The sequence below is a fragment of the Triturus cristatus genome, chromosome 5_2 (assembly GCF_964204655.1).
Source record: "Triturus cristatus chromosome 5_2, aTriCri1.1, whole genome shotgun sequence".
NCBI lineage: Eukaryota > Metazoa > Chordata > Amphibia > Caudata > Salamandridae > Triturus > Triturus cristatus.
The window spans coordinates 790345497-790362224 of record NC_140588.1 but is presented as its reverse complement, the minus strand read 5'-3'; the positions used below and the strand labels follow the sequence as shown (position 1 = coordinate 790362224).

At 42.6% G+C, this 16728-nt stretch overlaps 1 protein-coding gene across 2 annotated transcripts in view; it reads right to left on the bottom strand.

The window, feature by feature from the left end:
* PHF6 (PHD finger protein 6) overlaps window positions 1–16728 on the bottom strand; it is a 402720-nt gene that overhangs the window by 364237 nt on the left and 21755 nt on the right. For both annotated transcript variants that reach the window (XM_085607909.1, XM_085607910.1), the window contains exon 3: window positions 6125–6226. In XM_085607909.1, coding sequence (XP_085464035.1) covers window positions 6125–6226 — 102 coding nt within the window. The remainder of the gene's footprint in view (window positions 1–6124; window positions 6227–16728) is intronic.

Here is a 16728-nt window from a genome sequence, read left to right as displayed (position 1 = left end):
CCCCCCCCCAAAAAAAGAAGTACAAAAAATGTATTTAAAAAATGCACAGTTCTCCCTAAACTGCAGTAAAAATATATAGAAAATTATAAATACTTTACTCTAGCTATTAACACCTTAATAAAAGTGGTAACAACAATAAAACTTAGTACGTGCCTAGATCTAAAACCCTAACCAATCAAATACTGCCTTATGTGCAACTATTGTAGTATAGCCGCAAACTTACCACGGCACAATATACCAAGTGTTTTAAAAAATTTAACTTTAACACTAATAACTTTATAACTTTAATACTACTAAAATTTACCATTTACACAAAATAATCTTTTTTCCTGCCTCGTGACATCTATATCAGTTAACACATTTTCATGCTACATCCGTTTCAATGGCCACACTCCATTGTACACCACTACATTCTATCACTCAGCTCTAAGCTATTACACTCTACATCACTTCACTATAGAACACTTCACTCTACGCTAATCCACTGCATGCCACTCTACACTGTATGTTATTACACTCTACATCACTCCACTTTATGACACTCCAGTAAACGCCAATACACTGTACGCACTTCCACTCTATGCTACTCCACTGTACACAACTCCACTCTATCACAGTACACTATTCAACTTTAGTGTACACCACCACACTGTACGCTACTACACTGTACACTATTAGACTGTACATCACTTCATTCTACTGCACTACACTCTACGTCACTGTACTCTACGCCAATCCACTCTACCTTACTACACTCTATGCTATTCAACTGTACGATACTCAACTTAACACTATTTCACTATATGTCACTAAACTGTATGCCAGTAATCCACAGTTATTCCAGTCTACAGCAGTCAACTATATCCCACTACACTCTATGCTATTACACTTTACGTCACTCCACAGTCAGCTATTACACTGTACACAACTACAGTCTACCCCACTCCACTGTTCAACACTACTGTATTCTACTCGAAGCCACTACACCGTAAGTTGTTCCATTCTGCACCACTCTATTCTACTGTATGCCACTTCCCTTACGCAATTACATTCTACGGCTCTCCACTTTGAGCCACACCACTCTATCCCACTTAAGTGTACGCTAGTTCCCTATATGGAACACCACTCTGATATTTTATTGTATGCCACTACACTGTACTTCACTCCATTCTATGCCAGTCAACTCTACAACACTCCACTGTAAGCCAATCCACTTTAAAACACCCCAGTGTACTTTATTTCACGGTATGCTGCAGAACTGTATGAAACATGAGTGTACGCAACTCCACTGTACGCTACGATGGTATATGGCAATATACTCCACTATTCTACTGTAAGAAACTGTAATATACAACACGCCACTCTACGTCACTCTAATATACGCTACTCCACTATATGCCAATACACTTCTCTGTACCCTACCCCACTCCACCCCTGTATGACCCTCCACGCCACTCTAGTGTACGCTATTCTAGTGTACGCTATTCCACTATATACCACTCCACAGTATGCCACTACACTCTACCCTGCTCCACTCCACGCCACTCCAGTCTACGCTATTACAAGCTACGCCTCTCCACGCCACCATACTCTAAGCTATTTCACTGTACAGCAATACTTGTACCTCGCACCACTCTATGCCACTCCACGCTATTTGTCTGTACCTGTTACACTATACCTACTCCATTCTATGCTAGTTAACCGTAAAACACTCCAGAGTACACCACTCCACTCTACGCTATTTCACTGTACACCACTTCATTCTAACACACTCCACACCAATACACTGTACTTGAATCCACTCTACACTATTCCATGTACGCAACGTCACTGTACGGAACTCCACTCTATGCCACTTCCCTATGTGCATTACTCCACGCTATTCCAATCTACACCACTCCGCTATAAGCCACTCCATGCCACTTCACTGTACACTAATCCACTGTACATGACAGTCAACTGTACAATTTCGAAAATATTTTTATTAAAAATAATAAACAGTGAAATTTAATGAAAACTCCACTCGTGGACAGACGGGCAGCCCAACAGCCCTTGGAGAGTACTTACTGACCCAGGCCACAACAGTTGCCATTTAGCTGCAGGCTAGCAAAGTCCAGGCAAAATCCACCAAATGATAGTCCCCTTCCTGAAGCATGACAAGCTCCAAGACATCACAAGTCTGTGAATAATCCAGTTGCAGGTCCTCCTGCCCTAAATATTTAGCTTGTCGATGTGCCAGCGTCGAAACAGCATAGTATGGTTCCAAACCCAAAAGCTTGTCTAACTTCTGAGGCCAGAGCCCCAATAGTAATATCCACAATGGCCTTTGAAGATACGATCAGTTCAAAAGGCCACCTTTGAAATGCACAGGCCCTCTCTAAAGTTTGTCCTGTCTGCCATCCTACCCAGGGAGGTTTAATCACTACCTTAAGTGGGGTCAATATACTTTCCCTTGGAATGCAGGTCCTAATTCCACCCCGACATAAACGGCTCTCAGAGTCAGAGGTCCGCAGTTTCCCTTGAGCCCACAGTTTATGGCCTTCTATCAGGAATGCATAGATGTAGCTGTACCCACAACTCCCAGATGTGAATTGAGACAGGCCGACAGGCACACAGAGCCACGAGCATCGAAATGCCCACTTTTCCTAAGTGACATTTCCACCTACATAATGGCGGATCCACTCACATTACAGGTGAGGATTCGCCATTACGAACTCATCGATATCAAACACTATACTGCTACTATTCTGCATGTAGGAAATACTGCTCAGTAGCCTTTCACTACTTTTCCCCATGCTAATCCAATGCGAGAAGCAGGCCCCCTTGACACCAAAAACACTGTACTGTGTCATTCACGACCCTTGCATGTAACGCACACATCCCCTACCTCTTCCCAACACCGTAACCTGTACCCAGGAAGAACCATAATATAGCAAGAGCCATACAGAAATTTGGCAAGCAGCTTTTTAAAACCAAACCGAGTAACAGTAACAGTCTCACACAGGCGCCACCAGGACAAACCTGTGGCACGATTGATGAGCTGCCTCAATGGATAGTACAACCAGTGCTGCAGGCCCACTGAGGAACATAACCTGGGTATGTGCCTTACCCCTAGACAAAGGACTTACAGCTAACTTGAACCAGCCAATCATGTATTACACCAATCACCAGTAAGTATATGACAAGCACAGCTCTTTGGCGCACTGACACACACACGCACTGACACACACACGCACTGACACACACACGCACTGACACACACACGCACTGACACACACACACACACACACACACACACACACACACACACACACACACACAGCTGCCGAACGCCTCTGTGGTCACAACTGTATTTTTATTATAAAATATTTAGAAACATGAGGCTACAATGCCACACCAAAAAATAATGGAGAACCATGGGTCACTTGTTGGCTCTGGTTACTGCATGTTTTCATGAAACTATGAACTATAGAAGTTGTATATCTTTGGCCAGAGAGGTCTGTGGAACATATCAGAATTTAACAGTGTAGATTGACCATCAATACACCAAATTACACATGTTTTGACCAGTCTATCCAATATTTTTTAAATGCAATTAAGTGTTTTTACGTGAAGCATTGACCAATTCCCATATATAATCCCTTGCTTAATGTATATAGTTTTCAGAAAGTCATATAGTTTTCAGAAAGTCATAGCTTTCCAGTTCACCCATGGTTCACGCCTTTTCTACCAACTAACCCCAAAGATGTAAAAAAATAAATAAAAAAAGCCGCACAAATAGGAAATTCCTCTCAACCTGTTTTAGAATAACACACATTTAGTACAATGTACCTTTTGTTGATGCCACTACTCAAAATAAAAACACTTTCTTGCAGAGCATTTTTTCCATCTTCTCAAAGCGCTCCAAAGTACTTCACAAACTACTCTAATCGTTATAATACACCAAATGCAAGGAAACAGGAAAGGATGCAAATTTTGACTGCATATCATTTGCGGTGAAAATCCCAAATGTCAAAAAAGCATAGGTAAAGTCAACAGTTCTGTGTTTAATGACCAGACGCATGCAGCCCTAGTAGATTAGGGTAAGAGACTCAATAGTGAGCCAACAGGGCGGGACAGTGAGGGCTACAGTTGCAAAGTAGTCCCTCGCGTAGTTCAATGAAAGCAATGCAGTGGAAGCTGAAGGCTAAATGAATACTCTACTTGGAGTCTCCAGTGAAAGAGACTGGTTAAAGAAAGTCAGCAGTTAGAACTTGCAGACTCAACGACCACTCTATTGTTATTTTAACAATGGGTATCTTCATAGCTGTGGTGTCACAATCAGGACCTAAAAAGAGCCTAGCATTCTAAGGAAGAAAAGCTCTGCAGTGAAGTGGTTGCTCAATATCAGATGGCCGTGCTGGATGAGGGAAAACAAGAGGGAGACTACGAGTTATTTCAGAACTATCTTGGAGGTACTTCGCAGATTAGAGAGCAACAGTGGTAATGCTCTTTCTACCGTGTGGAGTGTTGCTGATGTCAACAAGAGAGTGTGAAGGAAGTTGGAGCAGACTTCTACACATACTCTACTCCACATTACTTGATTTTCCTTTTTGGTTTACCGCAACAGGGCTTTAAGCTCCTTAAAGTCCTTTAGACGCTTGGCATTAATGAACACATTTTTGAGCTTCATTACTATTCACAGGCCAACCTCTATACAGCCCAAACCCTTCCAACCTACCCAATACCCTCACAGCAAACCTGAATCTATGAAGAACATTGGGCTATTGATAATGGAATTCGACTGGATCCAGGAACCATTACCAGGATGTGCCTAAAGTCACACAGTCCTATTTGAAAAGGGGAGACTCTCCAAATCACACAACCCTCTATTTCAGTATTTCCCAAACTGTGGGTCATAAGCCAATTTTTGGTGGGACACAAACGTCTAAGTAATAAATAAATATGCCTTTCAATTCTGCATTTATCTGGTCACATATGTTGCGCTTGAAAGACAGAGGTCAAACATCAGGCTAGGACTTCCGACAATTTGCTCCTTTTTTAACATGGGATTGGTGTTTACAAACTCCTCTCACTTTGCAGTCAGAGAAAGATAAGTAAAACTAATTATATGACAATCTTGCTAGGGTCCATTGTGAAAAAGGCTGTAGGCTATCATTCTTTGCAACACACAACAAAATGTAAATACCTGTAAATTAACTGTACACATTCAGCAGTTAGGAAAGCAAAAAAGAAGTACATTGTTTGGTAATTCCGAAGTGTGATAGAAAAACTAAAACCCTATTTCCACACATTATCATTTGTGTGCGATGTGGTTTTATCAGTAAAACCAAGTCTGTGCAAATTTAGTGACGATTTCAATGGAAAATGTGCTGTTTGTAAATGACACTGCACAACCACACGATGCTTTAGTTACATTTAAAAATTGCTTGCCTCGTGTCCACTAAAGTTAGGTGGGTCGCAAAAGTTTGTTGTTCTGATAATTGGATTGTGGTTCTTAAGAGTGTGGGAAGCCCTGCCCTTTTGGCTAAAAGCAGTATTGGAATCCCCTAAAAAATGCACAGATTCCATAGAAAATGCACATCTATAAATTTCAGGTCATAACAAAGGTGGATTGGCCCTTCTGAATTTTATTGAAGTGGTGCAGTGTTTAGGTATAGTTCCTTTAGCACACCATTCATGGCTCCGGTCCTCCTTTAGCACATCATTCATGCCTCCGGTCTATAATCAATGAAATTAATTATTAGTTAATTATGAAATAATGCCCTGATCACATCTGTGGTCCGCCTAAAACTTTGAAGCACAGAACACCTTTTTAGAAAAACAATCCGAGACCCATTTTCCATTTGACTTATGTTCCGTCAAGTAGTAAGAAAACCTACTCTAAACAAATAGGGTTGGGCACATTCAGATTGGTAAGAAAAAGCACTAGTTCGCAATCGGTAGGTAAATCACCAAAAGGTATGTATCCTATAAACAATTGGCCCCTTTAATGCCAAGGCTCATAAGATTAATATTTTAGGCCTTAAAACTAACGTCAGTAGAAGACTGCTACTGGCATCGTTATTCAAAACGAGAGAAAAAAAAAGTCGGGAAAAAAACATAACTAGGAAGAAAAACTTACCAGTTTGCTACCTCTTTTTAATTCCTTCTGAACATCTTCAAAAGAAAATCCAGCAAGGTCATCACCATCCGAATGAGAGGACACCAATGCAGATGAAAAAAGCTGAAAGGCATATAAATTGATTTTAATTGCCATGTAATTTACAATAAAAAGTACAACTGCATAAAATGGCCTGCTTTAACAACAACAGTGGTGCCCAAATTAGAGGTAGGTGCAGAGAAATGAAAAAAAACTCCCTGGAGGAGCATTGCAAGCTTAGTGGTTATGAAGTAGGCTTGACTCCCACTAACAGGCACCAAAAACAGCCATGTGCTTAAAAAAGGTTACAATTCTGCTGCAGGAGCTTTGGTTTTTGATCACAACCATTATTTTAACACGGCTTCTAGGGGTAAAGAATGGTGCCAAGAATAAATATTTTGGGTTTTTTTTAGAATTCTTTTTATTAAACAGTAGGAATCAAAATCACAAGGCAAAATACAGTACATTCTCATTTCGTATCTTGACAAGACTCTCACTAAGATAATAGTGCATGATATATTGACAATTGGTGACTTGTTTCATGTCTACAATGGTTCATCTTGAGCTGGTACCAGTGGTGGGGTACAAACATTTCCTCTATATTCATTCCAGTTGTTCCAAATGTGGGACCATTTTTTGGGACAACCCCTAGCTACATATACATATTTTTCACGAAACATGCACCAGTCCATGCCCCTCTTCCATGCGGAGACCGCAGGTGCCCGTGATGCCCCCCATTTCTGAGCAATGTTACGTTTCGCTATCATCAACCCCAACGAGACCCAAGTGATACGTGTATTGTTAAGAATAAATAGTTTAATAAAAAGTAAGCTTCACCCTCCACATGCATTTCTTGCCCCTTCCAGTCAACTAGAAAGTATACGAAAACAAATTTGGAGAACTTTACTGTCTGTTACAACTAATTAAAATAAAGTGCTAGAAAATGGCAGGCTATATATTTGTTAAAATCATTTATAATGGGACTTTGAGTTGCAACGGTTTTATACCAGTTTGAATATCTTTACTGGTGACCAAGTGAGCCTAATAAACATAAAATGGATGCCTTGAAATGAAAACTGGTATTTAGTAGAGCGCACAGCTACTCAAACAAGTGTCCTGGCGCTTACGCAGCAATAAGAGAGGAGTAGAAAGGCCAGTAGTTTTATTGAAACAACCGTGTCTGAAGGCTCTTTCTAAAAGAAAGTAAGTTAGTATCAAGCCTCAAGTATTCTGGCAGGTTGTTCCATAGCTTTGCACCCAGGAAACCAAAGGATCTGCCGCCTGTACGAGTAAGATGTATTTTGGGCATAATGGCCAAATTAGTATCAGAGGACCGCAAGGGTCTGGACGTTAAATACCGGTTGGCACATTTATTAAGGTATACAGCACCGACCTTGTGAAAAGCTTTAAAAAAAAAGATAGTCAAGGCCTTGAATTCAATCCTCTCTTTAATGCGGAGCCAGTGCAAAGATTTAAGAGCCCGGGGTCATACATGTTCTAAGACTAGATCACGTGATGGCTCTGGCAGCCACATTTTAGATCACTTGCAGACGCTGGGTCAGAGATTTAGGGATACCAAGGTACAGACAATTGACATAATCGAGCTTAGATGTCACAAGAGCCTGCACAATGATCCTTCTGCTCTCCAGCGGTAGGAGCAGCAAGAATATTTTGAGCATTCGGAGTAAACCGAAGCACACGCCTGAGAGATGTTGAATAAAACCATAATACCAGTTGGTGTTTTGTTGAGTGATAGAATGTCCCACAATGACATTGTAGTACATGCTTAGTGTTTCTGTGCTTATGGAATGTTTATTCTTCTATGTTCTTCTCTGCCCTGTGAGTTCTAGGTTCTCTTCTTAGACAGTTGCTGTTGGCTTCTGTCGTGGAGAGTCCGTTCTTGTGCTTGCTCTGTCTTATTAAACTGCTCTTCAAGAGGATACCCTTCTATGCCTACTTATTTACTACAATTTGGCGACGAGGATGGGATGACATGCTCTCAAGAAATCGATTGTTCAATATTTTTTTTATTTTTTTTATTTTTTTATTTACAGTGTGCAGGTTGGCATAGTTTCAAAAAAAATATTGAACAATCGATTTCTTGAGAGCATGTCATGGTCAATGAAATGTTGTGGGCATATCGCACTACACCTCTTATTGATGGTCAGCTGTCTCCTTTTCAAATGATGAGGGGGCGGGTTCCTGGCTCTAAATTGATTCCAGCCTGGATGAAGAAGGTGGTTGCTGGGGAAAAGGATCTTGCTGCGTTGCTGCCTACTTCTTCTGTGCGTCCTTTTTGTGTGGGGGATTTGGTCAAGGTAAAAAGGGGCAGGATAATCAAAGGGTTGTCAAAATTTCAGGGTCCTTTTACGGTCAAGAAGGTTTTGGATCATTGTGTCATTCTTAACAATGGGGAATGTTGGAATTTCAGGCGGGTAGCTTTGTATAGGAGAGGTGCTTCTTTGGAGAGTCCTGGAGGTTCTCCTGGGGAATCTCCTTCTTCTGAAGAAGGTAGCAGTGGGTATCTTTTGGCTTCTCTGCCTTCGGAGTCTCACTCTGCTGCTGCTGCACCTCTGGTGGTTGGGGGTGCTGGGGATTCGTCAACATCTAATCCTATTCCTCTACCTGTGCCTTTGGTCTCCAATCGCACTCCACGTTTTAGGAGGGCTCCAACCTACTTGCAAGATTTTGTTTGTTGATGTGTTTTTTTTGTTTTTTGTTTTGTTTCTGTTTTCTTTAGAAGGGAAGAAGATGTGTAGTACATGCTTAGTGTTTCTGTGCTTATGGAATGTTTATTCTTCTATGTTCTTCTCTGCCCTGTGAGTTCTAGGTTCTCTTCTTAGACAGTTGCTGTTGGCTTCTGTCGTGGAGAGTCCGTTCTTGTGCTTGCTCTGTCTTATTAAACTGCTCTTCAAGAGGATACCCTTCTATGCCTACTTATTTACTACAGACATCAAAGAGCGCTACACAAATAGCCAATCTGCACGATTGGTTGGTGTGGGTGGAGCAGGGGTGGCAGTGAGCACCTTATGTGGACGTATTTATTCCTTCATTTTTCCTCGGGTTTAGATATATGACCCTTGCACCTCTCACACTAGTGGACAGCACCACCATATTCCTGATGGACTTAGAGGCCTGGTCTATATTCTTCAACCACACTCCTTTCTCAATCCCTATCTCCTATCCTCCCTCAGTCCCAAATTTTTCCCTCCACACCATTTACTATCTAAATGAAATCAATGCCCATGGGCTTCTAAAGTAATTACTAGGGGATTGTACTCCTGGCATCATCAGAGGACTCAAACTGAGAGAATCCGGTTCAAAGAATGTACTCTTGTTTTTATTCAAATATACTTCGTATCATACATGCAATATTCTTACATGTGCTGCCAAGCCGTGTCTCTTATGATTAACCGTCCTGTCCCGCTCTGATTTTCACTTTAAGTTCATGAAAAAAGTGCAGCAACGTAAAAGTAAGAGCATGTAATCTACACTAGCCATGCAGGCAATATGGCAGGCACACACTTCCATCCATGGCATCCAACACAGTAGCACACTATCCCTACAATAAAGTGGTCAGCGCCTCAACGGGGGTAAGAAGAATAACATAAAAGCATTTAATATGCATTATAATTGGAGGTGGTTTTCAAATGGGTTCAACCCCATTACTTTACTAAGGCAATCAACGAGAAGATTTGAAAGGTTCCTTGACAAATTTAGTACACAGCTGGCTGAGTATCCAGGCACTGTGCATTTACTTTTTGTTGAACTGTTCTAAAAAGCAGCATATGCTGCAAACGCTGTCTTGAATTCACGAAATGTAGCACTCCAATAAACGTGGAAAGAACGGTTGTAGAAATCATGTTAAATACTCATAATCAATAAAGTATTTGAACATTTGCCACTTTAGGGTCCTATGAACTCTAGTTCTAGCTTCTAGCCTGTTGTATAGGGGTTTTGCTCAAAATATTATTTCAAGTCTAAAGGTAATTGTTGTAGTATGAAGAAGACTCTTGAGGCAATGAAGACGAGGCAAGTACAACCTTTATTTCCTGTCATCCGCTCTCCTGAACTGGAGAGTTCTCCTGTCAACATTCTACTGTCACCTCTCGGGGACCATACCAACATGGCAATGGCAGAGGGGTGTGCGGAGCATACCAACTAAGAACAGAAACAGAGATTACAACACATCTCCCCATATATATATATATATATGGAAAACAAGACATTCATCAATTCACGTTATTCGCATTGCACACTTCACCATAACTTAAGGTTGTGATGAGGCAGCTATTCTGTCCTTGCTCCACGTCTGACCATTCTCTAGGCGAACCACATTCTTGCCTTCTTTTTGCACCCTTTGGTGTGCATAATACTTGCTCGACCCTGGTTGTACATGTGTGGGCTTCTTAACAACCACTGTGGAACCCCTCGTGTACTCTTGTGTTTTGACTCCATGACTCTGGTCATACCACCCCTTGTACTTCCATTGGTGTTGGGATCTCAGCTGCTTACTCACCCCATGGTCTAGGTTCACCTTGTTTCCACCTCTCAACCAGTGCGGGACCAGTTTGGTACACGGTTCCCTTCCTCTTAAGTTCACAAAGGGAGACACTCCCGTGACCAGATTAGGGGTAGTGTGGTATGCCCAAATGCACTCTCTCAACGAATCTTCCACATTGAACCCACTAGAGATGGCCAACTGAATGTGCTCTTTTATGAATCTGTTTGTTCTCTCCACCAACCCATTAGCTCTCGGACAATAGAGTGCAGTTCTCTCGTGTTTTATGTTTAACTCTTCAAGAAATGTGGTCATAGCTTCTGAGGTAAACTGCACTCCATTGTCTGTAACCAATGTTGCCGGAATGCCTTCATACACGAATACATTCCTCAAGAATGTGATTAGGTTACTCGTGGTAGTCTGCGATGTGAACTTAAAATTTACCCAATGGGACGTGTAGTCCACCAACACAAACATAAACTTCTTCTGGGTACCTAGAACTTCCATGGGACCAATTATGTCTACTGCCAATTTGGTCCAAGGAACTTCTGGCACTTCTACAGGGGATAAAGGAGCTTTGCGTGTAACTTTGCTCTTATCGCTACTTGCACAGCTATTGCATTCCTTTACTTTAAGTTCGATCATGGAGTCCATCTTTGGAAACCAGAAATAGTTCCTGACTTTGTTTTTGGTGAGGCTCCTCCCCAAATGACCCTCATGGGCCAGGTCAATTATCTTGTCTCTCAAGTTGCAAGGAGGAACAGCTCTGTTTCTCCGAAGTATCATATCTGACATTAACGACCATTCATATCTCACTTCCCAAAAATCCTTTACTTCTTCTGGAACCTGAGAACGATGTTCAGGCCAACCATTGAGGATTAACTGTCTGAGGATGCTCATTTCCTTGTCGCCCTTCACACTTGCATCCCACTCTTCCTTCGACAAAGAAGAGAGATGCAAGGAAAAAATAGGAGCATCCAATTGTTCCTCTTTGGCACACTCCAGGAGTGGTGACCTTGACAAATAATCAGCGATTACATTCTTTGGACCTGGCAAATACTCTACTTTGAAGCAATAGTTCTGTAATCCCAGGACCCATTTCGCTATGCGTGGGGAATTATTGTGTGCATTTTTTGGCGAAAACATGAAGGTCAAAGGCTTGTGGTCAGTGTGTATAACAAATTGTATCCCCCACAGGAAAAAATTAAAATGGTTCACTGCCCAGAAACACGCCAAAGCCTCCCTCTCAATGACGGAATAGGTCTTCTCCGCAGAGTTGAGTGACCGTGATGCAAACGCAATAATGGTAACTTGCCCCTGTTCATGTTGAGATAACATTGCTCCCAACCCTTTGTTGGAAGCATCTGTGGTCAGGACTGTTTTCTTGCATGGGTCGAATGCACCCAGCGCAGGTGACTCTAGGATGCTCTCTTTTATTGTCTTTACCGCCCTGCTGTGTTTTTCCTCCCACAGAAATTCCTTTTCCTTTTTCAGCAGTTCACGCAACTCATCACACATCTCTGCAAAATTCCGTACATACTTAGACATGTACTCAGCTAGACCTAGGAATGATTTAAGTTCTTCCTTGTTAGTAGGGTTGTGGGCGTCCATAACTGCTTGAATCAAACTGTATTTTGGTTTGAAACCATCTTTAGATATAGTATGACCCAAATAGTCAACTGAGTCCCCCTTGATTTTACATTTTTGTAATTTCACGGTTAATCCTGCCCTGGTTAACCTTTGACACACCATGTTAAAAATGGCATCATGTTCTTCTTCCGTAGCCCCATACATCAAAATATCATCTTGAAAACATAATGTGTTCTTGATACCATCCAACACCTGTTGCATCACCTTCTGGAAAATGGATGCCGCCGAGGCTAAACCAAACGGCATCCTTACAAACATGTAAGCCCCAAACGGCGAGGAAAACGCCGTAAGCGGTCTCGATTCAGGGGGTAACTCGACCTGGTGGTAGGCCATGGATAAATCGATGACTGAGAAGAAACACCCTTTACCCATCGTGCTCATCATTTCATTTATGTTGGGCAGAGGAAACCTCTCCACCCAGATGCTGTCATTTAGTCTGCGTAAGTCAACACAAACGCGGATACCCTTATCATTGGCCTTGGACGCTAGAACCAGGGGGGCCAACAATTCGGATGCATCTATGGGTTGTATCACCCCCATGTCGCATAGTTTGTCCAGTTCGTTTTTCAGGACTTCTCTCAGGCGCAACGGCACAGGGCGCGCCCTATGAACCACTGGTTTTGCGCCTTTCTTAACTCTGATTTTGTGCTGGAAATCTTTCAATTCCTCTAACTTTTCAGTAAATAAGTCAGGAAAGGCGTTTTGTAGACGACAGCATTCATTGTTTTCGGGAGTGTCTACCAAGATGACTTGTTCTTTGTTATTAGGATCTAGGATAATGCCCAGTACTTTTTGGTGCTGCCATCCTAACAGGTTCGCGCCCTTTTCAACCACATACACTTTACCCACCATAGATCTGCCTTTAAACTCTATGTGGCTACTCAACATCCCCACCAGGGGAATGGGGTCTCTAGTGTACCCCTCAGGAGAAATGTCGGGAGAATGTAGCATGCTTTTACTGCAACCTAGAATTTCCTCAAAGTCCTTTGCGTTTATAAGCGTATACGGGGAACACGAATCAGCAAACACTTCAATGGCTTTGTTGTCTATGTGTATAACACATTTAGGATAGTTGGGCTTGGTTGTTTCGTCGCGGTCCTTGACCTGGAAAATGAATCTTGCCTGTGTTTCTCCCCCGGGATTGCTGACCCTAGAAGTGTTACTCGACCCCTCCCTGCATACTCTGGCCAAATGTCCTCTTCTATTGCATTTTTTACACATAACGCTGCGAGCTGAGCAAAAACGACTGTTAGCTAAGTGGTTGCTGCTTCCACACCTGTAACATTTCAAATTTTGACTTTCCTTGTGGGTGGTCAGATTCTTCATGCCTTCCCTATTATGCACTTTTAACACTTCCCCTCCAAACTCTTCACACTGAATGGGAGCTACCACTTCTTCTTTTGCTTTCATTTCTCTCACACACTTGGCTGTGTGCTCAATAGATTGGGCAATAGCAATGGCATCCTTTAAAGACGGATTTTTAGCAAGTAATTTTTCCTGCACCTTCACACTGTTTGTACACCTTACCAGTTGGTCTCTTATTAACGAATCATTAAGTTCACCGAAATCGCACAATTGCGTCAATCCTCTAAGAGCCGCTATATAATTATTAATAGATTCGCTCTTCCCTTGCACCCTGCTAAAGAATTTGTGGCGTTCAAGCACCACATTGACTGTCACCAAAATGAATCTCCAATTTCATCAGTGTTATGTCGTACACATCTGCATCATCCTCTTCCTCCAACTCAGGCTCGGGTAGAGTTTCATAAACCTTACGACCATGCACCCCCAAATTATGCAATAGTATATGTTGTTTGCGCAATGGAGAGAACCTTTCTCCGCCCATCGCAATCAAATAGGATTCGAACAACTTTGTCCAGTCCTTCCAATGAATATCTGGATCCCCACAGTCATTTAAAAATGATGGCGGTTGGCTCATTCCAGGCGTACCCATCTTGTGTAAGACTTGGCTGAAGTAGCTGGTCTGTATAGTATGAGGATACACCCTAAGGACCTAGGAGCAGGGGAGGCAGAAGGGTGCGCTTTGCAGTAAAACCACCTCAAGCTAGCGGAACCCGCTCCACCAGGAGCTTACGTAAACAGGATAGTCTAGCACCAAGGATCTATAACAACTTCCAAGTCTCCTTGTGACGGTAAAACAAAGAGAGACCACCCATGAGGAAATAGATCAAGGGCCATACGTCACCTCCTGACACTGAGGAATCCCTGCTGCACGGTAGGGAAATTAGTGGAGTAGCGCCCAGTGTGTGCGCATCACAGAAGAAACGCACTGCAGCAGAAGAGACGTAAGGATTATGTCTCCCTCAATGTGTGCGCATCACAGGAGCATTCAGAAGGCACGTAGAATGTGTGCCTATCACAGTGGTAACCCAGCGAAAAGAAATGGAAAAGTCTTACTTGAGAAGACGTCTTTTTTTCCTTGCTGAACGATCGCTGCGCAGAAACAGGAAATAATCGGTGCCCTTGAGACCCCAAACAGAGGCAGGGACTCTTACGCCGGACCTGGCGTTGAACCGGCTCTCGTTGACTGGTGCGCCGATGAAACTGACGGGAGGCGTGTCGAACTCTCAGCGTCTCCGGACCTGGCGTTGAACCGGCTCTCGATGACTGCTGCGCCGGTGAAACTGACAGGAGGCGTGTCGGACTCTCCACAGCTGACGTGACGGAGCCTGCCTGCTGACTGAGGCGAGCGCCAAGGTACGCACCTCCTCTCGTCCTGTCAGACTTGCAGATGGGAATCCCAGAAGTTCACCGGAGACTCGCAGACACCACAGTACGTACGGAGGACACTTCCTTCGAAAGCTGACTGCTTTTGTTCGGCTGCACGGCTCGCAAGTTCACCGCTCCTCCCAACATCAACTCCTCCGTAATAAATGTCCACGAGAACAATGTGAACATGCAGGCTGATTAGAGATCCATCGCCACGGTTCGCCCACCGGTTGACAGCGTAGATGGATGGACAATGATCCAAGCTGCTCCAACTCGTACTCGACAGCAAAACCAGGAGAGAACGTAACGAAAGGGGAGATGACAGGCTGCCCCCTGCGCAGAGACGTCGCCAGTGTTGTAGTATGAAGAAGACTCTTGAGGCAATGAAGACGAGGCAAGTACAACCTTTATTTCCTGTCATCCGCTCTCCTGAACTGGAGAGTTCTCCTGTCAACATTCTACTGTCACCTCTCGGGGACCATACCAACATGGCAATGGCAGAGGGGTGTGCGGAGCATACCAACTAAGAACAGAAACAGAGATTACAACAGTAATTTTATCTGGTTAGAAAGAATTAGTGTAGTATGGTTAAGAAGAATTTCGTCATCCAGTGAAACCACTGCTTCTTTATTTTACTTGGTCTTAACCAGCACATGAAATATACAGCACACACTGGTATTGGAACAACTCCCAGTACACAACACAATTGATCTTGGGGCTCATATATATGACCTTGCTCAGATGTTGGTGGTACTGAAACCGTTTATAGGAGTCTAGCTGAAGTGCAGTTCTGTAGGTTGTTAGTTTTGTTGAGCACCATTAGAACTGGCTGGCTTGTTGTCACTTTTCTATGTTGGACTCTCAAACATTTTTGCACACCTAAATACTACCAAGGCCTCCAAAACCATCTTTTGGGGTTAACAAAATCCCACTTCATAGTCAACGAATGAGTAATCGGTCCAGAGAATGCTACAGGAGCACGTCAGACAATTTCAAACATCACTGAATGAGGGACCTAGGTGCACGTTGCATCTGGGGAATATTTGACAAGTATACATTTAGTATACTATACATTCCACCAACTATCTATTGCGGACTAATGTTTTTTTCCTTTTCAAAATGTTATTTCAATATAGCTTCAACTATCCACAATATCAGTGACAGATATGAATCTTTCAATATGATTCAGAGCAGGTGACTCACAATGGGTATTACGTTCCTGCACTGATCCTTTCCTCTGTTTAATTTGGATCTATACTTCTAATGCCATTTGAAATACACCTACACAGTAGTGCACCCACAGTAGTGCAATTGTGTAATACGCTCCTCTGCTTTCCAAACTTTTCCCATGTGCTTACAAAGAGTGCTTCTTTCATCTAGCTGCAAGCGTGGTTTGGAGGGATAACATATCTGTTCCCATATCTGCATCTTAATGGAGCGGAGTACCATACAGGTCTCCCTATTTATGCTTGCTAAACTTCTGCAAACGTTCAAGTCCAATGATACAGTAATGTGGCCTCAGATGTATGTTTTTTTCACTTATGTTTTCCCTTGATATTTTAAGAAATACCAGTGTCTCAGTGTTACTCTGTGGTTTATGTTCTCTGGGCTCAGACTTAACTGATATGGCTGATTAATTGAGACCTACATCAAGTTTTAATACCTTTCCCAAAATGATTTTTAAATTACATTTGCTTATAAAATC